The 25,333-nt window shown below is 45.2% G+C and overlaps 1 protein-coding gene and 1 non-coding gene across 4 annotated transcripts; both read left to right on the forward strand.

Moving 5' to 3' along the window:
• The first annotated feature begins 327 nt into the window (after positions 1-327).
• On the forward strand, positions 328-409 carry TRNAL-AAG (transfer RNA leucine (anticodon AAG)). Its single transcript has one exon. It is a non-coding gene; the product is annotated as a tRNA-Leu (tRNA).
• Positions 410-499: 90 nt separating this feature from the next.
• POLR3E (RNA polymerase III subunit E) lies at positions 500-25,276 on the forward strand. 3 transcript variants are annotated; one of them, XR_011905259.1, is made up of 21 exons: positions 500-619; positions 3,014-3,094; positions 3,749-3,799; positions 4,372-4,449; positions 5,280-5,395; positions 6,345-6,427; positions 7,122-7,229; positions 7,695-7,744; positions 8,035-8,154; positions 8,652-8,737; positions 9,744-9,788; positions 9,873-9,964; positions 10,733-10,853; positions 12,412-12,493; positions 14,662-14,721; positions 15,654-15,811; positions 16,110-16,174; positions 17,503-17,999; positions 21,235-21,326; positions 22,228-22,341; positions 24,420-25,276. XR_011905259.1 is itself a non-coding variant. In XM_072348753.1 (21 exons), exons 2-21 carry the CDS (start codon positions 3,059-3,061, stop codon positions 24,474-24,476), a joined length of 2,097 nt encoding a protein of 698 aa, XP_072204854.1. In that variant the 5' UTR covers positions 500-619; positions 3,014-3,058; the 3' UTR covers positions 24,477-25,276. The 3 variants fall into 3 exon arrangements, 2 of the variants coding, with proteins under 2 accessions (XP_072204854.1, XP_072204855.1); XM_072348753.1 differs by having other exon boundaries at positions 21,249-21,326; XM_072348754.1 differs by lacking the exon at positions 21,235-21,326.
• The last annotated feature ends 57 nt before the right edge of the window (positions 25,277-25,333 follow it).

The following is a 25,333-nucleotide window of genomic DNA, read 5'->3' on the forward strand; positions in this document are numbered from 1 at the left end:
ACGGGGTGCCAAAGATCTCACACACACCTCCACGCCCGTGTTCTGCGCTGGGACGGACCTCGGGGCCGTGCTGAGCGACTTTCAGTCCCCACACACTGCCGCAGGGAAGCGGGCAGAAGAGCCCAGTTCTCGTGCAGTGCTTCCCGGCTCTTCAACTTAGCGGAGCTCTAGTTTTGCAACACAGAACTGAAACGCGCCTCTCGCGTTGCCTCACGCTGAGCCCCATCCCCGTCGGGCGCACACGTGGCAGCGGTCGGTTCGGTTGTAGCTGTCGGTTCGGTGCCGACGCGTAGTGAAAGAGAGCGCCGGAGAAAGGGCCGACACAACGGTAGCGTGGCCGAGCGGTCTAAGGCGCTGGATTAAGGCTCCAGTCTCTTCGGGGGCGTGGGTTCGAATCCCACCGCTGCCAGTGGTTCATTTTTTCTCTCTCTGTTACCGCAGCTCCCCCTGGCGGCCGCGCCGCGCTGCTCTGGGAGAGCATTGTGGGTAGGAGGAGGGCCGGGGCCCCACGTGCCGGCCGCGGTGACACCAACATGGCCGCCGCCTGAGAGCCGCCCGCCGCGCCGCGCACCGCCACCGGGGACCGGCGGCCCCGCCGTCCGCGCGGTCCCTCCGCCAGGTGAGCGGCCGCGGGGCTCCTCGTGCTGTGTTCGGGGCTGCTCGGGAGCGGGGCGCGGCAAGGGGCGGAGGGGGTGCGGCCTGGGCTGCGGGGCTCCGCTCGCAGCGTGGGGCGGTGGGCGCGGGGCGCTGACAGGAACCGCCGGGCGGGCCCTGAGGGAACGGACGGGAGTCCGGCCTAGGCCCGGCACCTCGGCTCCTCTCGGCGCCGGGCCGGGGCTGTCCGGAGCGGCTTTCCCGGCACGGGAGCCCCCCCACCCCGGTGCTCCCGCCGGGCGGAGTTCTCGTACAGCGCGGGGCGGCCCGGCCTGTGCCCGGCGTGATGTGACGGACCGAGCGGGGCGGCCGCGTCTGGCGCCTCAGTCCCGGCGGGAGCTCCGGCGGCGTCGCCTCACGGTGCGCGGGGACCTCCGGATGACTGTGCAAAGCTCCAGCGGGGCACGGCGCGGGGAAAGCGGTGCGGAATCGGGCCGGCAGCGCCGTCATCGTGGGCGTTTGGAAGGTGCCTGGGCTCATTTTGCAGCTCCGTGTTACGGAATGCTGCCGGGACGGCCCGGGGAGGGGTCGGGCCGGAGGGCGCTGAGGTGGGCAGCGGGCACTGCTGGTCTCCGTGCAGCGCCGCGTGCGCTTCGCCTGTGCACAGCTGTGATCCGCGAGCTGTAGCCGTGCCCAAACGCCATTCTGGGCTGAACCGGAGAGGAAGAAGGTTCGGTTACCCCATGGCAGCGTTATACGGTTATACTCTCCTGGCCAGAGCGTTTTCTCTAGCGTTTGGTTCTGCGGGCAGTGGGAGGGTGGTTATGGCAGCCCAGCCTTGGTCACGCTGAGATCTCGATCTCCTGCCCTCCTGTGCTCAGAGGCTTAGTGACTCACACTAATAACTTGCACTGGTGCTGAGATGCACAGGAAAGTCCCTCTGTAAAGGGAGCAATCTTGCCAAGAGAAAACATGAACCAAATGCTCTGGTGGCTGTGCTTGATATCTCCTTGAGCTTAACTCCACTCTGTTATTCCTGTGGGGTTCATTTCTGTATCTGCCATGCGTGCGTGCAAACTGCAGATGCAGAACTGTGTCTGCGTGTCTTCAGTGGAAGCTTCACTCTGATCAGAGGATTCTGCACATGAATGTTGTACGTTGTTCTGGGACACGCTGCTTCCTATCGCAGGTCTGTTCTGGTACTCCAGTGAAAGCACCTGCAGTCATTCTTTACCCTTAAGTGGTAAAGAAAAGCTGTAAATGTGATCTGACATTTTCTGTAAGTACTGAGCCGGATTCCCAAGGAGAAACCAGGTCCTTCAGGTTGTGTTTCTCTTTCTCATCTTGGCCCAGGAAATCTGAATTTCTGTTTGGAAAAGTGATATAATATTCTCAGGAGGGAAGGAGCAGCTGAGCACACGCCTGGCCCACGGGCTGTCAGGCAGGAGCAGGTTCCCCATCCCCACGCAGGGCCAGGACAGAGGGCTCAGACCTGCAGCTCCCACCTCCAGGGGCTGCCATGTGCACTGGGTGTGCTCCCGGTGCCGGCTCTGTTCTGAATGAAGGCTCCATTTTGTGCTGAGCACCTGGGACGTGCAGTGGGGAGCACTGAGCTGGAGCTGTCACATCTCACTGCTTGAATAGAACACGGCCATGGGTGTGCTTCTGGGAGCTGCTGAGTGCCCAGTGCCTATTGAGCATCAGTGACACATTTCTTGGATAACTGTGTATGCTAGCGTGATGGTTTGAGAAAACCGTGTGTGTGTTGAAATATACTGGGATGGGTAAGTGGTGAATTGTGTACTTGGAAAAAAATCAGCACAGTTAGGGATGTAGCATGGATGCTTCTGTCTCACGGACCTCTGAGCACAGGGCTGACACGGGCTTCTTGCTTCTCACAGCTCTTAAGCCAGAAGCTTTCACCATTTCTACTTTCAAGGAAGTTTCTCTGGGAGGGGAGGGAGGCTGGTGAGCAGTACGGCACCATCCGTAGTGACGGTGACAAGTGCTGTGGCTATTTCAGAGCTTGGGCATGCTGGCTGCAAAACCAGCTGCTGCCAGGGTGCAGTAGTCACACAGGATATAAAGGGTATGCTGCACACAAGTACTGAAGGCCTGTCCTTCCCTCTGCAGAGCTCTGGTTTAGTGCTCTCTTTTATGCAGGCTTTCATCAAAGTTTCAGGAGCTTAATTACTTTCAAGACTCTTGTTTGTTTTTGGAGTTGGTGGCAGTTGGTAGAGGTGGTGGTAGAGGTGGTGAGGTGCGAGGGGCCGTGTTGTGCCAACATGTACACTCCTTCACAACACACACAGCACATTAGCGCTGAAAAGAAAGTGGTGTGCTTGAACAAACAGTCTAGGCTCCGTGTGGTACGTGGCACAGATGTAGTGACTCATATGACATATCTGTTTTCTTTCAGATTGTGCCAAGGAATAAGCCAAGGAAAAGCTTTTTGTATCCTAGCATGGCAAATGAAGAAGATGATCCAATTATACAAGAGGTAAACATGCTTTGTGGCTGCAGTGGTTCTGTGTGTGGCTTTTTTTGTGTTATTCAACTTCTGTTCTATTGTTCTAGTTAGTTTTGATGAATTCATATCTGTTATAAATGAAGCTGAAACAGTTTTATACCTCCTGCTAAAAACAAGCAGTTGTAGTGCAATTGTGGGCTTCCTTAAGGACCTTTTCCACCCCAAACAGTACCCGATGTCCCATTCACTTTCTCTATGAACTCATGCACCAGAGATATGAGCAAGGGCAAACTTGTGACAAGTGGGGTTTGACAGAAGTGTCTCAAAAGGGACCTAAAATGGAAACGTCTGTGTGTGATCTTCATGACACATCTGTGGATTTTAGGTGTTGGTGGCAAAGTGCTTGTATTAAAATGAGATTTGGCATGTGGGTTTGTTTTGTCTAGCTTAGAAAGTTATCATGGCAAAATAGTTGTGTTGTTTTTTCTTCCCTAAGAATCCAGCTGCTGTATTACAAGTCAAGCAGAGATGAGACCTTTGTCAAGAGTCATGAGTGAGCTTTATATACAGCTCATAATTAGAAGCAGTAATTCACGGTATTTGAGCTCTAGGGATTGTACTTATGCCTGAGGCTCCATCCATCATAGCTGTTATCTGATGCAGGTTGTTTGTGTTGCCTTTCAGATTGATGTGTTCCTGGCCAGAAGTCTGCTGGAGAAGTTGTATTTATTTCAGGTATTTCATATAGTGTTTATTAGTGAAAATTTGTTTAAAATAAATTAATTGAAAGACCAATAGCTTTATTTCTTTATTTACCTCTTACAGGGAACAGGCAAAGCTGTATGGGTCTCAGTTGAAACATTTAGTATTCAATTGTTTGTAAGAGAAGAGTGATTGTTTATGGCATTGGCTTGTCATTAAATCATTGCCTATAACCACCCTGAGGGAATTATTTTAATAGATGGAGTTTATTTAGTAGTGGAGTTAGCAGGTTTTCATGGCTTTACATCCTTCTGCTGTTGGATTAATGTGTTGCACCATTTTCTTGTCTTATAGCACACAGTGATGTGTTGGAGGCAGGAAATGGAAAAGGGTGAAGTGACAGCAGCAGAGGGTGGAGGGGAAAGCTTTCTAGACAGTACTCTGAGATCTGGTGACTCACAAGATTAGAAAAGTAATTTATTGAGATCTTGTAACCATCAGGAAAGTGCCTTTACATGTCAAGGGTCAGTCAAGGTTTAATTAATTTCTGTGAAATTCTTTTGCCTTTAAATTAAGAATTTTTATGAAATTGATGTGTTTTGCAGTACCCAATTCGTCCAGCTTCCATGACATATGACGATGTTACACATTTATCAGCGAAGATAAAGCCAAAGCAGCAAAAGGTTGGTCATCATTTGAGTCCAGTCTGTGAAAGTTGTGTTATACTGTCTGGAATGTGCTTCAGGTCATTTCACTGTGCTTCTAAGATGTTGTAAGTGCAGCTTGTGGGACCAGATCTCTGTGCTTGGGGGAACGGGGTGTCTGTCACTGTAAGACTGCAGCAGAGCTTAAAAGAAGAATGGTTTATTAAGAGAGGAATTAATGTCACAATGGAAAAAATAATATAAAAACAGAATCATTCAGGAAACTCTGGCTACTGTTATTCAGTCTGTACAAGATTGATTTTAAAGGCTTTCACAATATTTAGAAGAGGGTTGAGGTTTGAAGGCATGCTTTGTCTTTTATTGTCATTGTGTGTCTTGATTCTTCTCTTGCCTGGCTATGAACCATCAGCTGTCCCGTTTGGGAATCAGTGGGGTGGTGAAAGTATAACCAAAGCCAGAACGATTTCACTTGCCTACAGAAGAATTCCAAACCTGTAGCTGTGATTTTAAAATGTCTCGTGTTAAAAAAAATGAAAAAGAACACACACAGGTGTGTGATAGCAGGAGTTTCTTCTGGGAAATAGTTGAGGAGAGTGCTTATGGGAATTTTGGAGTCAGAGTGTATGTTAAAGGATTTTTTTAATTAGAATGAGCAGATATTTACGTTTTTAGGCCCCATGCAGATGTATAAATCTACCATCACAACCAGGGACTGGTCACTACTTCAGTCTGCAAGTAACATGATGGGAAATAAAAGCGAGGTGGTGGCTGTAATGTATAAGTTTAATTGATTATACATTTGGAGTTCTGCCATCATAATTATTTGCCTTTTCTTTCACATTTTTTAGGTTGAACTGGAAATGGCCATTGATACTTTGAATCCGAACTACTGTCGCAGCAAAGGAGAACAGATTGCTCTCAATGTAGATGGCACTTGTACAGATGAAACGAGCACCTATTCCTCGTAGGTGTCCTGTTTGCTTTCATTTGTTTCTGTGGTGTGCAGATATGTGTATGTCCATTAGGTCCATGTCCATCCACACATCTCTTAAATACCTCCAGGAATGAGGGCTCCACCTCTGCAGCTTCTCTATGAAAAAGTTCTTCCCGATATCCAATCTAAACCTCCCCGGCACAACTTGAGGCTGTTTCGTTGTGTTCTGTAGCTTGTCACCTGAGAAAAGGGACCAACACCTCACTGCAGCTTCCTTTCAGGCAGTTATAGAGAACGATGAGGTCTCTCCTTAGCCTTCCTTTCTCCAGACTAAACAACTCCAGTTCCCTCAGTCATTCCTCCTAATCTTATTTTGTAGTCCCCAGCTTTATTGCTCTTCTCTGCACATGCTCAGTCAAGTCAATATCCTTCCTGTAATGAGGGCCCAACATTGAATGTCGTGCTCAAGGTGTGGCCTTAACCGGCACTGCATGCAAAGGATCAATCACTTTCCAGTCCTGCTGGTCACAATATTTCTGATGCAGACTATGGTGCCATTGGCCTTCTTGGCCACATGGGTACACTGCTGGCTCACATTAGCTGGCTGCTGACCAGCGTGGCATGCTCAGGTCTTACTCCTTTCCAGCCACTCTGCCCCAAGGCTGTACTGCTGGATGGGGTTATTCATGACCCAGCACTTACTCTTAGTTCATGTCATGTAACTGGGCTTGGCCATCAATCTTATCTAGGTCCCTCTGCAGAGCCTTCCTGACCTCAAGCAGATCAACAGTCTTGCCTTAGTGAGAGGGCACTCAATGCCCTCATGCAGATTGTCAATTAAAATGTTATACAAAATTAGCCACAGTATTTAAAGCATTTGCTGGTGAACCATTTTGAGAATTGGTGATTTCAGGCCTTTTAACACCTGTATGTCACGTTGCCTGTAGCATATAATCTTACAGCATTCATCTGTTTGCAGGAAGCTGATGGACAAACAAACTTTCTGCTCTTCGCAAGCTGCAAGTAATGTTTCCCGCTATGCAGCTGCTGTTTATAGAAAAGGTGACTTTGTTTTGTTACCCCTCACATCAGTGAAATATTTGAATTTCTGGGTTAAGTAAGAGCTGTTTGTTCTGTGTTTTTAATAGCGTAGGCTCATATTTAATTGATGCTTTTCTAAATAAAATGAAAGCTTTCCTTATGAGCATACCTGGGGTCCTTGAGGAGCTCCAGCAGAGTTTTAAATAGTATAGCTGGGTACTGTAGGTGCCTCCAGGATCTTAACAGTCCATGATGGCCTGAAACATACATTTGCAGTAAAAAATTATTTGTCTTATTTAGATTGTATTATTATCTCCATCTCGGCATGGCTGTTTTATTTGCCTGTTCAGCACTTCCTGCCCTTCTCTTGTTTCCTACTGCCACCACAGAGTTTTGATGTGAGGATCACTGTAGATTGCCTACAGTGATGTTTCTTTCACTAGCAGTCTCCTGACAGATCAGATCTGAGCCAAAACGGGGCTCTCTGTAAAATCTGGCTCCAACATTAAAAAAGAAGGTAGCGGGAGTAGGTCTTGATTTTTTCATACTCCTTTGAAGTTCTGTGCACTGGATGAATCACTTAATCCCTTTTTGCTGTATTAAATATTTGTGTTCTCTGGAAGCTGTGCTGTTGCAGAGGTAGCAAGGTGATGAAAGTACTGTCTCTGTGCACTAGAAAACAATGCCTTTAACCAATATCCATTCTCTTTTTCAGGTGAACTTCACCTGACTCCACTGCACGGAATTCTTCAGCTGAGGCCAAGTTTCACCTACTTGGATAAAGCTGATGCAAAACACCGCGAAAGAGAAGCTGCTAATGAAGGTAAATGCTATGTGAGTTGTGTTTCCTTCTGAGAGGAAGTTGATGCAAGAACAATGCAAGTTCTCTCTATAATTTTATTCAAAGGTGTTTAATATAACAATGAACTGATTATATAACCATTTCTCAGCCAGATGTTTTCCCTGATCATATTTTTAGTGTAGTTGCATCAAGATTTTTGTGGAAAGGTGTGGGGGACTGGCAAAGAGAAAGGAGACAGCAGGTGGTGTCAAAGGGCATCAGTAGGAAGTGCCACCACAGCCAGTGAAAAGCATCGGTGCCAAATTCATGGGAGCAGTTTCTCCTGTTACATGAGCAGTGTGGTACTGTCATATGCTGCATAGTTTAGCAAGTGATAGTTCCTGTTTCTGCCTTCTTCCAGAGTAGGCCTCCAAACAGTTGCAGATTGGCTCTGGTTGTTTTATTGTGGTGATGGTTTTATCCTGTTGTGTTTTTTTTTTTTGGCAGGTGGTGATTCATCCCAGGATGAAGCTGAAGATGACATTAAGCAAATTACTGTATGTCCACATTTACTTTATGTGATAGTTCAGGCAACATTTCACAAGAAAGCATGACAGTTTGCACCCAAATAGTTGGACAGGAAAGTTTGTCTGTTTCTGGTGACCCTGGGCTTGGGAGGAGAAGCAAGGAGGGATTTGGCAATTGTTGCACAACTGGCACTGGCAACAAGGATTGTTTAAATTGAGCTAGGACCCCTAGCTTCTGTCCTCATTGTGCCAAATAGGTAATGGAGATGTTTTGTTTCAAGTGTTTTGGAGCTGTATTTAATGATGCCCAAATCTTCTAGGTACGGTTTTCCCGCCCCGAGACTGAGCAAGCTCGTCAAAGACGTGTTCAGTCCTATGAATTCTTGCAGAAGAGACAAGCAGAAGAGCACTGGGTTCATCTCCATTATTATGGCTTGAAGGTAAGTGTGGGGTCTGATGGCTCAGCCAAATTAAATCTGTGTGTGTGGGAATCAGGGAATCATCAGAAGATAGTGAAGAAAAGTTGGTCTGTAGGCTTGAAGTGACCCCACAGTGCTGTGTGCCTCTGCCACCAGATAGTGCCTTGGGGTCTCCACACAAGAAAAGCTTTAAAATTGAGAGCTGGGCAAATCTAAGGCAGGGAGAGTTTAAGTCCAAGAATCAGTCAGATCTTAGCTTTGTAAAACAGTAAGGGGGAAGCCAGTCAGTTAAGTGTTTGTCACAGTGTGCATGTTAGGAGATTTTTGAGGTCACATCAGATGAAATGTTTCCACATCATATCTGCATCACTCAAGAAGGCTGATAGTTGAGCATCAGTGAGATGAAATGCTTGAGTAACGCAGGAAGGACGGAGCAGTCACAGTTCAGAATAAGGAGTCTGTCTGAAATTGTGCGTTCAGAATGTGTCAGTGATTTGTGCTTTTCTCCATATCTACAGGATAGTCGTTCAGAACACGAGCGCCAGTATTTATTCAGCCAAGGTCATGGCCTTGCTGAGAATACAGAACTCATAAAATCTCCCAGGTAAAGGTTTGATGGTTTTCTTGGCATTGTTTTTAGAGTAATAAGTGAGTATATATTTGCTAAAATCTTACCTTTGATACTGATACCCATGGTAGAAGTTGAATTGTTTGAAAAATAGAGGCAAGCTTCAACTTCAGTTGCTTTCTGTGTTTCCTTGTGCTCTGAGGTTAAAACCAGTTGCTTCCAGTTGAATTTGTAGCCTTGTGTGTGCTATCGCAACCCAGCATTATTGAGACTGCAGATATCGTAAGGGAGAAGAAAAACAAACTCCTTCTGATTAAAATAAATGAAAACTCTAAAGCCAATGACTTCCATTGTTAGAAACTCTTAGAAAACTTTATTTTGGTGATTTTTAAGAGACATGTGATGCTACTTGAAACACGTTTGGTTTTGGTTCTTGCTGACTGCAGCTGTGTATAGGAATCTTCTGTGGTGCAGACAGTGATAATGCTCCGCTGTAAATTGATAGAACCATTGCCCAAGCAATAGGAAGGTGTTGGACTGCCTCTCTCCTTAATGGTGTAGGTGTGTTTCTGTAACATTTAACACCTCAGAGGAGCAGTGCCAGATGTGATGAGAAGTTTTCTGGAGTTGATTTTTTCCTTGCAGATGCTGGCAGTCATGTTGACAGCGCTGACCTTTTGCTTATTGCAGGTCTCTCTGCAGGACTTCATGTGGCTCCACTTACTGCTGTGTCAAAGCACTGTATTTAATGCTTTCGTTCTTGCAGTTCCTCTTTTTTGATACAGGAGAGTACAGAAGAGTGAGGATTCTGACTCTCATCTATTTCATGCTTTTTCTTTGAATGGGTGAATGTCAGTAGCTTTTACTAGCACTGAATTTGTGGAGGAAAATGAGAAAGGAAAGGTGGAGGGCTCTCTTTTTGGGCTGGTGTTTGTTTTGTAGATTCTAATAAGCAGTATTGCTTTAAGCAAAAAAATAACTGTACTTAAACTTGGGAGATCTCAAGACAAACATTGTAAGGATGTGTTTTCTTTTCTTGTAGTGAATATTTAATGATGCTGATGCCTCCAAGTGTAGAGGAAGAGAAGTAAGTGTGCAGAATGTTTAACTCTGATATTGTCTGGATGCTTTCTCATGAGCTGTGACTCACAAAGCTGTTGTTTATTTGCAGTAACAAACCAGTGGCTCCAAGCAACGTGCTTTCTATGGCCCAGCTGAGAACTTTACCCCTTGCTGATCAGATTAAGATCTTGATGAAGAATGGTTTGTAATCCATTTGCACTTTACCTGTGACTTCTAATTGTCTTAGATAAAAAACTTTTCCTAATAGTACCAGTTCTGTCCCTCTTCCAGACAGTGTCTGGATCTCAGATTCTGTGAAGCAGTCAGAAGCTGAGCATTTGCTTGAGAAGGCTGAGTGCTCTTTGGGAAAGAGAAGAGCAGTAGGTGGAACTGACAGCTGTTCTATATGTTTGCAGTGCTCTCACTCTTACAGTATTTTCTGATCTGATGATAACTTTGAGTGCATTTATTTCTGCAGTTATCTCCTGGAGTGTGAAGTCTGAGTGTGACTTAAAAGTGGAAAGTTAATGCAACAGGCTGCACTTTGGCATTTTCTTCCCTTGAAAGTTTTCATTAATGTGCTTCTTGAGTGTTACAGAAGTTTTATTCTATCTCTTCAGTTACTGTCTAATGAGAGCAAATCCTGAGAACCTCAGGAGCTTCCTGTCAAGGAACAGGTGTCTCTCTTTCCAAATATTGCCAAAGGAGTAGATTTCTTTTTTTTAAACCACGTATTGATTTAGGGCCATTTAAGCTAATTAACTTTGTTGCAACATGAATGTGTGTTTTTTCAACAACTACTCACTATGGATACTAAAATTTAGGTTTTGACTTCTTTTTTTCCCCCCAGATATAACTGTGACCTGGAATTTCAACATAAGCATAAATCACCATATCCTAGAATTGAAACTCCGTTTGTATTTTGCATACTGAGAAAGCTCTTTGTCTCATGTTTCTTTTGCCTTTCAGTGAAGGTGATGCCATTTGCCAATCTGATGAGTTTGCTAGGCTCTGGGACTGACTCTACAGCAGTTCTCCGCTGCATACAGCAGGTGGCGATGCTGGTCCAGGGAAACTGGGTGGTGAAGAGGTATGCCTTGTCTTTGTTGCTGAGATGTGGTTTTTTGCTGTAAGGAGGGAATTAGAACAATGGATTTTATGTAGTCATCTTCACTGTGTATCTGTGTTCTCAATTCACAGTACTGTGATACTCATTCAACATTCTGTGCCTTGTTCTGCAATAGGATAATGAAAATTCAAACAGATGATAGCAGATGCCAGCACAGCTGTACTCAGCCCAGCTAGAATTGTGGTGGAGCTGTGATGTAATCTGTATTTGCATTTGAGCTGTCAGATATTTGTTGTCTTTAATCGTATTCTTTTGTGTGGGGACATACCTGAATCCTTTCAGAGATTAATGTCGAATATAAATAGATACGATGAAACAATCCCAACCGATAGTATTTCTTAGCTGAATTCAGTCAGAGAAAGGTCTTTGTGCAGTTGCTTTGCCGTTCGTCAGTGGATGCTGCTCTTGTCAGCTGAAAGCATTAACTGCCTTCTAGAGGTTAGCTTTACCTGTTGTAAAATGGCACTACCTGTGGGGTACGGAGTGTAGCACATGAAATGGATGCTGTCTGGTTTTCCTGTTTATTAGAACAAGGCATCTCATTGGGAGTTATGTCTGAAGAGCAGTGTGATTTTTTATTTTTTTTTCACCTGGGTGGAGCATTGCATGCAAAGAATTACAGTGTGTGGAGGAATTTTCTGCACTAAGATGTGTGGCACCAGTTACCAGCTCGTCTGTTAACAGGATGCTTCAGCTGTTGTGATACAGGCCTGTGCTGGCTGTGTGGGCCGCTTCAGTCCTTGCTGTCCCTCTAGTCATTCCAAACGGCAGCTGGGTGCAAATTGTGTTTTATCACTCAGGGTGTTTTTATGTTATATGTGTTTATTTGCTATTTGTCTGAGGAGTCTGTGTGCATCTGTAGATATAGCCTGTTTGGGATGGTTGTGCACAGAGCAGTGCCTGCACACATCAGAGCTTTAACTACATCAGGCTAAGTAGGATCAGGATCTTGAGCCTGGTTTGCCTCAAGGCTTTGGATTCTGTAGAAATGAATGTCATCTAGTTGGTCTTGCAAGCAGACCAGGACACCAGGGTGGTGTTAGTCGTGGGTCTGATTGGTTTGAGCATGAAAGCTCATAGCGTTGTTCTCTTTAATCTTTGATTGCTGAGGAGGAATTAAAAAGAAGCACAACACCAAAAACTCATTTCTAGAGATCAGCATTTGGGCTAAGTGCTACCTTCAAGGCTTACGTTAGTCTCAGCATTTCTTAGGATTGCGTTGGTCCTGTTTACACTCATGCAAGGGAGGAAAGGCTTTGCAAGAACAAAGCAGAGCATGTACCTGTGTTGCACACATCTACCAGCCACAAGGCTGGGCTTTGCTGGTATAAGCACTTCTTGTATTTGTGTAATTGAAGCGGAGTAATTACACTAATATTAGTTCCTTTAATGAAAGCGATGCTTTGGATAAAGGTGTAATTTAACTGCAGAAGAGGGAGCGCGTTTGTTATGTTAATTTTCAGCCATGCTGTATTTTGGGGAACCAAGTAGCTGACCCATCTTCCTTTTTAATTAACAGCGATGTGCTCTACCCAAAAGACTCTTCCAGTCCGCATAGTGGAGTCCCTGCAGAAGTGCTTTGTAGAGGGAGAGACTTTGTTGTAAGTACAAAAGAGTTTGTTATTTCTAAAGGAAAATATTGTTGAAGCCTGCCTGAGAGTCACAGCATTGCCAAACTTGGTTTGACATCCACTACTGCTGCAATAAGATGTTTGCTCCAGAGAAATTATTTGTGCCATAACTCTGATGGTGGTTTTAAAAATCTGGCATGGGAATGTTTGTGTGGACTGACATTGTGGCTGTCTGTTAAGTTCAGGTTGCTGGTCATTAACAGTAGGTGGTATTCATCTCTTTGTAATAGAACTTGTAGAGCTGCTATCACATAGCCTGCACAATGTGGGGCTGACAGTGAAGCCAGGGCTGGATAATGAAGTGCTTGTTTGTCCAGATACATTTCCGTGGGCTTAGAACTGCGAGGTCTCAGGAGGGCAGTGTGGCTAAGCCTTGTGCTCCCGGAGCATGCACTGTTGATCTTTAAAAAGGATTTTATTCCCCTGAGCTGCTAATCAGTGAAAGGACTTTGTTCCTAAGTACCTTCTGTGAGTGGTAGCTGCATATGCAATCTTGTACATACAGGTCTTGTATGCGTGCACCTAACCACAGTGAGGAGGAACAACTTCGTTTTGTGTTTATTTTTGCTAACCATGGAAAGAATTAAGCACCCAGACTGGGTGCTTCCTAAGTTTATATCCAGTTTATGGCTTCCACCCCATTAAAAAGAAATTAACGAGTGCAGTGCTTTCATGTTTTTCAGTTAGACCTAACTGTTCCCTTGTTTGCAAAGTCTGTTTATGAGATTTAGCTCTGAGTAGGAGCATACTGTGCAAGAGACCTTAAGGATATGGCAGCACTAGCGTAAGGTAAAACTGATGGTGATTGAAGCTGACATTTTACTGTGTCTTGATGTCTGCCCAAGTCACTGCTGTATGGAGATCTGCAATCAGGTGTGACCTGCTGACATTAGTCCTTAAGACACAGCAGATTGTGTGACACATTGTGTGTGAAGTTCTGGGAACCAGAAATTATTATGCTTGGTTAAGTAAGTGCTAATGCTTAGCAATTAAAATGTAAAGATAAAGCGTTTAGTAATGGAAGGTATTTTACCCTTATTGTAAATATTGTAAAAGACCAATGGTGGCTTTAATGTGCAGTTGTTCTATGCTGTACTTTGAGGTAAGTAATTCTTGTTTTCTGCTGTTTTTTCCCAAATTCTTACATAATAATTTCAGAGTTCTAGTTGAGAATAAAGTGCTTAATAAGAAATGACTGCCTCAGAGTTGTATGCAAGGAGAGGTGACAGATCTGTTTCCTTTAGGCAGCAGCTTCTTGTCCTTTAAAGCAGAAATGCCTTGTGCTGTGAGTGCAGTGATCTTGTGAGATTGTAGGGAGGAAGGAGCTGAGTCAGAGAGAAAGATGTATAAATGATGATGAAGCACAAGAAGAAATTGACAACAACCAGATTTTTTAATTATTTGCAACACTACTAATAAACACATATTAAGGGAGATTGTAATTGATTTAAATGGAGATGGGAAGAAATCAAAGGTCATTTTCAGACAGTGGTAGTTCTACCCAAGTCCTCATGTGCCCATTAGCCTACTCTCAGCAGCTGCCTCGCAGTATGTTAGGCCTTGGGAGCTGCTCAGCAGAGCACCTGGATTTTCCATTAACCAGAGACGAATACATGAGTGAATGGCCATCACTGCATGACTGTAAGTGACTGTGGTGATGTGCATTGAAAAAGGCAGCAGACACTTTCTAGGAGGCTGTGAGCTGCAGAAATGGAGCAGTCAGCAGCTTCTACTGGCACTGCACCCAAAGAAGTGAAAGAAGAGTTTCTTTAGGTTGGTGAACAAGTGTGCTAACACTGAGCATGAGGTGTGACTGCTGCAGCTTCAGCATCACCACAGTAGAAAGTTTTTTTTGGAAGCTAAATTTGGTTTGAGAGATTCTTCAGAGCTTTTGTAGTCAGAGGTTCACCCGGGGAAACCTTGGACTCTCAAAGCTTCTGATACTGTGTGTGGCCATTTGAGCAAGGAATAGGCCAGAAAGTGCTTTCCTGCTATTTGTGTGAGCATCACGTGTTTCCACGTTCTTGAAAGGAGCTGAGTTTCCATTTTTCTGATAACATCATTGCAAAGTGTTGTCTCTGTGACTTCAGTAAGGAAACTCCTCAATAGTTAACAAGGTTTTTTCTTTTTCTTCCTAGATGTGGAAGTTCACACAGGACCGCTGGGTTGTACGAAAGGAAGTAGCAGCAGTTACAAAAGTGAGTGACTTCTAACACAGAGGTTGGTGCTAACTGTGGGCATTGTCTGCAGGTCGGTAACAGCTGCTGCTGCAAGCCTTTTCTTTCAGGTTCACAGTGTCTGCATTACTGCTGACTTGCAGTGTTGCTTACCAAGGCATATCTTCACTTTGGAACAGGTATAGACACTCTTTACAGAACGATTTCAAGCAGCTCCCACAGTTACAGTTTCACAGGACGTGACTGTCCTTGCAGCTGAGCCACTGAAATGCATCTTTGTCCCCTCTTCTGTTTTGGTGGAAAGCTGAACATCCTTTGAATTAAGCTTGCAAAGCACCAAAGCAGATGAGAACTCGTGCAGTCCACACTGATGCTCCGCTTTTGCAGAGTGTGTTACAGAAGTACAACACTTCCAATGGCACTTGTCAAAGCTGCCAGTATTGAATAAAAGCTTTAAAACAACTGTCAGAAGGGGGAAAAAAAATAATTTGTTTAAAACAAAATAAAATGATAGAACACAAATAAGTTGATGTACGGATTGGCTACTTTTGGAATTTAAGGCCCAGTGCTGTTTAAAAGCTGTGCATGTGTAGGTGCAGCGTGTCTGATTCGGAGCTCTAAACCAAGATGAAAGTTGTAGGACATGCTTCTCTGCACAATAGTCTTTTCATCTCAGTAAACTCCCTTTTCTTTACAAAACATGTCATGAGCTATTTGACTCTCAGCTGATTAATCACTGCTCTCTGAAGTGCTCTGCCTTTAACACTGTGTGAAAGCGCTGGTGTTGCAAAGGATAAATATCTCTGACTGACTTAGGCATGTGTTTGTGGGAGTGCCCCATGTACAACAAATCAGTCCTGCTCATCCTGCCACGTGGAACTGTGCTCGTTGTTTCATGGCTGTAGGTGCCCTATGTGAATTGACATCCATATCTGTTTTCCTTTTTCTTTTAGCTTTGCCCTGAAGATGTGAAAGACTTCCTTGAGCACATGTCTGTGGCAAGAATAAACAAAGGTTGGGAGTTCATGCTCCCTTATGATGAAGACTTTGTTAAGAAGCATCCAGATATAGTTCAGAGGCAACGTATGCTGTGGATGGGCATTCAGGCCAAGTAAATGAATTGCTTTATTTTGGGGAGTCAGATAAAAATGAGGAATGATCTAGGGTGAAGTTTCTGTGGATATTGATGGATATATATTTGATCCATGTTACCTGTAAGGCTTACTCCTCTCAGGGGGTGTGGTTGGATGGGGATTGTGTTGATGCATCTTTCAAGTCACTCTTTTTCTTCGGCTTCCAGAGGACAGCTTTCTAGAAATTAAATGTTTTGGTTAAAAGTTAAAGCTGGTGTGGCTGCAGGCAACCGTAATAACAGAAACAGTACTGGTATGATTTGCTTTGTATTTCAGATTAGAAAAAGTCTATAATCTTGTAAAGGAACACTTGACACCAAAGAAACAAGAGGCACAATCAGGTAAATGGAATTATTTGGATCTCCTTGAAGCTCTGTATTTCTGGGTGATATTTTGTTGTTTCTCTCTGTTTTTGAGTGTGGCGGGGATTGATCTTGTGTCTGATGTTACCCCTTATTTGTAATTTCTTTGGCGTTATTTGAGACAGCGTGGTCTTCACTAGCATCACTGATAATGGTCGTGACACAGGCTTACTGTAGCTGAGCATGGGAGGACTCCTTGACACTGTCGACACTATTTGATAGTGTAAAATGAGCTGGATATACTAACCACTTCCTCATTTAAGACAGCTTATGTGGCATAGTGGTGTAAGCAGCTCCTGACTTGAGGACAGGGCCAGAGCATGAGTGATTCTTACCTCTTGCTTCTCAGGCTGACATGCATGAGGTTGAGTCATTCCATTTTCAGTTCCAAATAAAACAGGGTGGGATTTTTTATTTCCCCTGATTTGCTGTGGGCTCTGTGATGTGGTTGAGGGCTAAACAGTTAATGAGGAATGTATTTGCTGGAGTCTGCAAGGGGGTGTAAAGTTGTCTCTTTGCCATCCCTCTCCACCACGGATGTCAGGGAGAATATTAAAGTAGCTGTTCTATAATCCTAAAAGGTTGTGAAAACCTGAGTTTCCAGAGAGTTTTAACTGGGCATTTGGCTCACTGACAGATACTGGAGCCAACAAGGAGTATAAGCAGAACTGACAAATGTGCATATAAATCCATTTCAATACCACGTGTTTGATCTGCTTGGAAGGATTAGGTGTTGGGTTATTCAGAGAGAACTAGTGGACCTAATAGTAGAGGAGGTATCAGCATCAGTGCTCTGCTGGCTTTTGCCGTAAATGCAGCATTCCTTCCTATGGGGGATAGAGACTGAATTTCTCATTTGCCAGCATACACTTCCCTTTTGCCTTTGGGTTGAGGTGCCGGACTGCGAGGGAAAGGATTCCTTTCTGCCCCTTTCTCCCCAGCACTGTGTAATATTACTTAGAAGAGTCTCAGATTTCCATGCTGTGCACCTCATGCACAGTCCTGGCTGTTGGAGAAATGCACTGTTTTTGCTTCAGGTTCCTTGACTGGGAGACCTTTCCAGAAGCATCTGGCTTACGGTTATCAATGTGCTTATCTTCATTTTTTTTTCTTTTCTTTTTTTTTTTTTTTTAAGTTATAGTTGTGGGGAGGAAAGTAAAATCTAATCAGTAAAGCAGGCTTATGCCTTAGCTTCCACAAGTAATCTTGTTTCCTGGCTTTATTTCAATGAGCCATTCAAGCAACATTCTGCAAAACTGGAGTCTTGTTTATGGTGGGATTTTATGCTACATTTCATTTCTTATCAGGCCATCCATTGCTGGTTTCTGGGGAGCAAAGAGTCAACATGGCAAAAGCAAAAGTCAAGCAGAACTATGGGCAGCTGGACAAGGAGTTCCAGAAGCAAAAGGCAGAACTGAAATCAAATGACGCTTCGTCTAAGATAGATGTTTCCAATATCCGCATTAAAGAGGAGCCTGTGAGTGATGAGGAGCCCATGGACACCTCTGTGTATGAGGGCCTGAACAACGGCATCATCAACGGCCTTCACACGGAGGAAGACTCCACGGACACCTTAAATGGCCACTTGCCTGGAGGCTGCAGCGATCGGGTAGCCCAAGAACTGAAGGCATTTGTGTCCTCAACATTTAAGAAACAATTTGTGCTCACCTTGAGTGAGCTTAAACGGTTGTTTAACCTTCATTTAGCCAGTCTGCCTCCAGGACATATACTGTTCAGTGGCATTTCAGACAAAATGTTACAGGACATGGTGTTAGACACTGGCTGCAAACAGATTTTGGTGCCTGTAAGTATTTTTTTTTCTTTTCAGCACACTCTGGGGAGGAGTTTGGGGGACAGTTAAACACTGGAGCTGTGAAATGTTTGCACCTTGGGCTGGACTGAAGGAACAGTTGTGCTCTGAGTGCTGGGGCTGTTGGACCTGCTGAAGGCTTGTTTGCCTTCCTGCGTCTGCCTGGCTCTGTGCTCTGCTTTCTGCCCTTGTGGTGTGTTCGCAGTGGTCCTTGGGGCTCCTCTTCCACCTCTGAGCTGTTGGGCTGCAGGGACTCATTGTGCCCACTTGCCCCTGTTTCAGTGACTTGACCTGGGGCAGTCCCATCAGCTTGCTTTGTGGTGCACAGCTCCTTATAGGAATGCTGCTGGGATAAAGGTGATGGCTGCTGCCTGAAACTGGTGGAACACACCCAGCAGAGCTCTCTGGGAAGCAGCAAACGATATCTGCAGAGTTCTGTTTGTCACTCCTTTTCCTCCTGGGCTGTTCAGAGGTGCTTTCGTTTGTCTTCATGGAAATTACGTGTGTGATTGCGTGAGTCAGAGCCAGCAAATTCCTTAGGAAAGGAAAGGGAATTTGGCATCATGGAAAATAGCCCAAAAGGAAAATAATTGCACAAGACATCTGGTAGTGCTGATTGGTTTGCATCCAGCAGGAACTTGGAGTCAGGTGCTGTTAGTGAGAGACGCAGAGACATGTGAGCTGCTTGGGAGAGCCTGGAGCGCAGGAGGTAGTGACCGTTACGCCTTATTTGGGCTTCAAGGAAGCAGAAGGAACTCATTTAGTGGTGTGCAGATCGTGTCCTGTGGCACCTGGAACCAAGTGACAGATGTGAGATGCCACACAGGAGGCCACTGCTTTTGGTGCTTTCTGCTTTCTCTCCTGACAGATTCCAGGTCCCTGGGCAATGCTTGCCTAGAGCTGCTGATTAGTGCTGGAGAGACTCTCCTTGTACAAGGTATAGGAAATGCACTTGTCGTGCTGGTGGTAAACAGCTGAAGTCATCGCTGCTGTATTAATTGAGTCTGGGGTTTGTTTGCTGGAGACTGCTGTACGTTTGAGTTCTGCTGATCTAGAACTTACTGCAGAACTTGACATCTTCTGCAGTGGCCTGCATAAGCCTGTACTGCTGTCAGAAATGTAAGTCAGCCCCCAGGTTTCTGCCTCGTGCTGTGGGCTGGCTGTGCCTTTTGCATGAGTTCATACACTTTGCTCTCTCTGGTTGTTTCTCCTGGACAGTTTTGTTTGAGCCCAGTGAGGCTGCCTGAGCTCCTTGCGAGCCCAGGGGGATGTTTTGCCTGAGATTTCGTAGTTACTCATTAGTTTTCTGTAATTGAAACTGCTTTGGTGGTAAAAATCAATGATCTGAGGTAATTAAAGTGATGTTCTATGGAGGGTGAAGACACTTTTGGCTTCCATGTTGCCCTGTTACAGAAAATGTGTTGCTGAAAACAACAGTGGAAACCTTGCTGGTGGGGTGTAGGATTTATTTATAAAGCTGAACAGCTGCATCTGGGGTACCAGATAAATGGTGCTTGTGGGGCCTCAGAAGGCACTCCAGCTGCAAACAGGGGCTGCCTGCAGGGTGCTGTGATTTGCTTGTGCTTTGTAGCAGTGACAGCAGTGAGAGGGTGCTGAGCAGTTTGCAGAGTGAAGTGAACGCAGGGAGGCTCTGTGTGCTCTCCCAAATAACACCATGTCAGTTCAGAAGCAGTTCCCTCTCCGAGAGCCAGCAGTGCAGCTTCTAGCTGTGCTCAGCATCTGACTGAGGCAGCAGGTAGTGCTCAGGTCTGCCCCAAGCAACCTCGCTGGGGCTCTGCTCCTGCAGCCCTGCATTGCCTGTCCTGCAGCTTGTCAGGAGGGAGGCTGATGCCCAGGTGTTATCTGTGCTGAATGAAAGCACAGGAGAGTGTTCCTTTGTGTGCGCCGTGTCCTTATGAGAAGAGGAGCGTACTGGGTGTCGCCAGCCCAACAAACCTGAATCCCGGCTCTAAAGCAGATGCACAGCCCTGCTATTTACCAGCAGTTTGCACTAAGGTGGAGGCAGAGCTGCTGATCCCAGCAGGCAGCTCCTGCTGGACACAGCGCTTCCCTTTGCCAGGAGATCAGAGGCAGCCCCTGAAAGGAAGGGCTGAGCTCTCCCTTTGCAGTGCAGTCCTTCAGTGTAGTGCGGAAAGCTGGGAAGAAAGGTGGGGGGTGTACTGCAGTGAGGAGCTGCAGCAGTCAGACAGGCCTGTTGGCTTTGTGTGGAGGATTGATTGAGGTTGGCAGGGCGGTGGTTAGCATGGAATGAATGGTCGGTGACAGACAGGAAAGCACACATCAGGAGGGGGAAGTATCCAGCATTACTTGTTAGTCATTGCTCCAGGGGAAAGCATTAAGGCAAATGGACGTGATTGTATTTTTGTAGGAATTTGAACAGTTATATCCCTTCCTGCATGCAGAGACACAAGGCCTCTGCCTCAGAAAATACAAGTGGTGTTCCTCTAGCGTGGATCCCGGCAGGGACAAAAACCAGTTCAGTTTGGGAGCCTGAAATGCACTCATGTGTGGTTCACTCTCTGTCAGTGTTCAGTCTCCAGGAGTCCCATGGAGATTGCACAGCAGAAGCACAGTGCTGGTTGGCCATGCTGCCTTGGGTCTAGCAGAGCAAATTCTGAATATCTAAAACTTGCCACTGGAGACTTCAAAACCTCCAGAAAACCCTGCAGTGCACTACGTGCTTAATTGAATTCTGCTTTGGGAAGTCTGGAGACACAAGCTGCTGGCAGGAACAATCCCTGCGTTGTGCCATGAGATACTGTTCGCAGTCCACACCCTGAGATTATCGTAGCACTTGGTGGTTGTCCTCCCTTCCTCCAAGTTCCCGTACCATGTCACAGGATCCCCTCGTACAGCTCTGATGTGGCCATCACTGCACTGTGACCAGAAGCATCGCTGAAATGCCGTTGGGCATGCTGTGTGTGCATCAGGCTGCTGGAGCACTGGCCACGTTCCCCAGGCAGTCTTTAACCCTCACTTGGGGTCTGTGTGCTTCAGCATCACCCAGAAGAGCAGGTTTGGTGGGCTTTGTGTTTCTATTGCAGGCACAGCCGCTGCCACAGCGCAGTCACCGCCCTGAGCCTGGGGTGGGAGAGAAGCACTTCTCATTAAGTGGCCACAACATTTTGATTCAGTAATAGGTGTCAGGGGATACTGTATGATAGAATCATTAAGTAGAACTCATTAAATAGATAGTTATTTTTAACAGCTTCTTGTTCTCAGTTTCCTCCACAGACTGCTGCTTCACCAGATGAGCTAAAGGTTTATGCACTTTGGGAAGCCGGTGACATTTATGATCAGGTAAAGACAGGAATAAGTGATGGTCCCAACTACGTTGTTACCGAGGGTTTGGCATTGCTCACTTTGCATTTCTGGAAGCAGTACAGCATTTTTTCCACCATTGTCTAAGGAAGACTCCAGGTTTCAGTGCCAGCCAGCTTCAGGCTGAGAGAAAGCTCTCAAGCTGGTTATCACCATATCAGGACCAGGTGGTGGGAACAGGAACTGAGACATTGGTAACTAACTCAGTGGTGTGTAAATACTGTTAATTGTATGAAGGGAGAGGATTCTGCGATGCAGGTCTTAGTCTGGGGCTCAGTCAAATTATTTTTCTATTTTTGCTAATGGTAGTGCAGTGTTAACCAGGGGTTATATGATGATGGGACATGGTGTATCTGCTTATATTTAGAACAGGAAATGATTACAGCATATGCGAACATCTCCTGAGTTTTATTTCTATCACAGTAAGTGAAGTGGAAGGAAGGGCAGCCTAACAGAATGTGGACAGCAATGTAACTGCTGTGCCTGTGACCTAAATAAATGTTTATAGGAAAGTCTCAAGCATTGTTCTAGAGAATAAGCAGCATCCGACCTCCTGGCTGGAGCAGACCACGTGAGCTGCCTGGGAAGCGCGTGAGAGGAATATGTCATAGTCCCTTCTTTAGTATGGGTTTGTACCTGTGAGGTGCCTGGGGTCACAGGATGGGGCAGATCTGCTCACGAGGCATGGAGGGATCCCTGCAGAGCTGCAAAGTAATGGGAGGACACCTAATGAGAACGGGCTGAAATGGGACAGTTTCAGGGTCACAAAACAAAAATACTCTAATGCAGCTCAGTGAATGTTTTGTACAGTCTAATGCACAGATGGTTTGTTTTATAGGAAGTTAAAAGTAATTGTGTGTTAATAATTCTTTGTCTAAAGCATCGCCAAGTTTTGCTTGAAATTTTTTCGAAAAATTATCGAGTGCGCAGAAATGTCATTCAGAACCAGCTGAGTCAAGACCTGAACAAGCAGGAGGTGGATAGAGTGCTAAAGGTAAGTTCTGCTCACTTGGGGTTTTGATTCAGTTAACGCATGAATTTTTAACGCTTTGGTTTAACTGAAGGATCATGTATTGCCTTGAGTTGACAAGTGATCGTAGAACAGTCGCTGTGGGAATGCAGGCAGGGCTTGTTTTTCAGCCTGTTTTCTTTAAAGTAACACTCATCTCATTCTTCCTTGTTTCTCTCCAAAGAGCAGTGATTTTGACTCCCCTGTTATTTGGTGTTATTGCAGCAAATCTTTGTTCTTCCCTTTGGACCAGAAGGGAATAGAGCACAGTAAATGTCATACTTCAGAGTTATTTTTAAGTAATATGAAGTTAAGCATTAAGACAGTGGGAGTGTTCTGAGTTCACTGAGCTGCCTGCTGTTGTTTCATGCTGAAGAACACAGGTGCCAGATGTTCAGAAGGAAATGCATTATATTCTATAGTAGGACTTAAAGCAGTGTAGCGAGAAAAACCCCAACCAAAACAAGTATAGAGTCCTGCTTAGCACATCTCATAGTGCATATTTGAATCCTTTCATCTCTGCCTTTGAAGGTGAACCATTTACTTTCTAAACAAGTTTAAGGTATGAGGTATGGACCTCGCAGGCTGTGCTTGACAAAGGAGAAAGCTGACAGCTCATGTAGTACTTCAACCACTGTTGTTGGGCCTTTGCTCACCATCACCCACTTCAGTGAGACAAGTGCTTAAGTACTTTATTACTCTGGGATCTGTAAGCAGAATAATAACCTACTTGAAAAATTACACATCTCTCGCTGTGATAGTAAGCAAACTGGTCTTGCTTGAATGAACCTGGTCTTAGTATTAAAATAAGCTGAGACGTTTCTGCCTGCTATGCAGTGTTTGGTTTGGCTTGCATGTGCTGGGAGGTTCGTCAGGCTCAAATAACAGCTCTCTGGGGATGTCTCAATAATGCACTGGCATTTGTTTGCACGTTGGTGGTGGTGTTTAACAAATAAATTATTTCTGGGAAAACAGAAAAGAAGAACAGTTGTCTTTAACAAATATGAACAAACCAGGTCCTGCTTTTGTAAAATCTAAGTCTTTGCACAGTCAGCCTTGTGTTGTGTCAGTCTTTGTCTTGAATATATTTGTTACAGAAGCATGTGAAACTTTCATTGTTTCTGAAGGAAATGTTGAAAGTATGATTTAATGAAGTAGAGGGATTATCTGGCTGGGAGATTTGATTCCACTTTGAATGAAATAGCATTTGTTGACTCTTATTTCCCCATCTGCATGTGCTCCTGTCCTATACGGGAAAGAGCAGACTGACAGATCCAGAGTGAAAAATCCCTTTTGAGCCTCTGCACTTAATTTCTTTGTAGAGCATTTGGCTGCAAGTCCCAAGAATTAAGAACTGATAGTTATTGATGCTTTTTTTCACTTATAAGTTCCTCAGCATCAGTTCTGTAGCAGTACTTAAGCTCCTGCTGAATTATCTAAGTGGGAAGGATGGAGCAAAAGGAGGTATTAGCTTAGAATTCATGAGACTTGGCATTCATTTAATAGAAATAAGAAAAGGAACCAGAAGAAACCTGACTTACTGAACTCCTTTGCTGTGGAACTTGCAGTTGTGGATGTAACAGACACGGTCAGAATACCTGAGTACAGTTCTGAGGTTTGACCCTTCCTTGCCACACAACGTTGCTGAAAAGGCTCCATCTTGGGCAGCCTGCGTGCTTCCTCTGCTCCCTTCTGTCTGTTCACACCTTCAGGCTGCAGTTACCCTGCAGTTCCTCTGGCTCTCACCTCTCCTGTCCTAAGCTGCTGCACCATCCTTCCCACCTCCTCCTTCCAAAAACCTTGCTTTCCTGCTGCCATCCCATTGTGTATCCTCTCCCTGTGCTCTCAGCCTTTCCCCTCTGTTTGCTGTCTTTAGCTTCAGGGCAGAGCTAACCTGCAGCTGTGGCTCTCATTTGTGCACTGGAGGGATGTACTGATCACATTTAAGGTTGTAAATACCAGTTATGGTTCCCAGTGGGGCACACCTCGTAGTGTGTAGTCCCAGCGGTTTGGAAATGCAAGGCGGTGCTGCAGGCACTGATGGGCTCTCCCTTTCTCCCCAGGACTGCTGTGTGAGCTATGGTGGAATGTGGTATCTTAAAGGGACTGTGCAGTCTTGACGGCAGCTGTGGCAGTTTCTGTGCTTCAGATGCTCTCCAGGATGAAAGAGGAAACCTGCGGTGGGCGGCACAGACAGTAATGCTGTGGCCTCAGGAGTGTGGGGCAGGAGCTGACCTGCTTTGGGGCATGTGGCATTGCAGACAGTCACTGACATCACAGCACACTCACACATAAGTTTGCATGGCTGCCCGGGTGCAGAGAGCAACTAGGAAGACAACACGGGACCCTGTCTGCAGTTTGATTAATCTGGGATTTCTAATGTATTTTGTTTCTCCTTCTCTTTCCTTATAATAAAATAAAACCATATACTGACACGGACATGATGGAAAATCATGGTCTAATATTTTATTTTGTAAGTAAGTGATGCCAATAAATTAAATTTGTTTACAAACATCCCAGGTTTTGCTCGATACCTACATGCTCATGCATTAGTCTGAGCATTACAACAGCCCTTGCTGCCTTCCTTTCAACAAGGGTAGTGATGTTCGTGGGCACATCAGGGCAGGGAGGGGGGGATACAAAATCACTGTCTTTAAACATTGTATGACATAGCAACTGTTCTCACCTGGTGTCTGTAAAATGAACTGTCTGAAAAAGTACTTACACTTGAAATAGATGTGGAACAACTACTGGATGTCTTATTGATGTGGGTTTTGGTTGATGGAGTTTTTGCCTTACTGTGTGCAAAGGTAAGTGCACGGTGTGCAAGGCATCCAGCCGCAGTTATCGCACTTGGCAACAATGTAAAACCTCTATTTTGTGTAACTTTTTTTAAAATAAAATTTTATCTTGAAGGTCAGCCGTGGCATCCTGCTGTACTGTGCCTTGTGTTTGCCCAGGAAGAAACGGAAATGAT

Source organism: Excalfactoria chinensis, chromosome 14 (assembly GCF_039878825.1).
Source record: "Excalfactoria chinensis isolate bCotChi1 chromosome 14, bCotChi1.hap2, whole genome shotgun sequence".
NCBI classification, from domain to species: Eukaryota; Metazoa; Chordata; class Aves; order Galliformes; family Phasianidae; genus Excalfactoria; species Excalfactoria chinensis.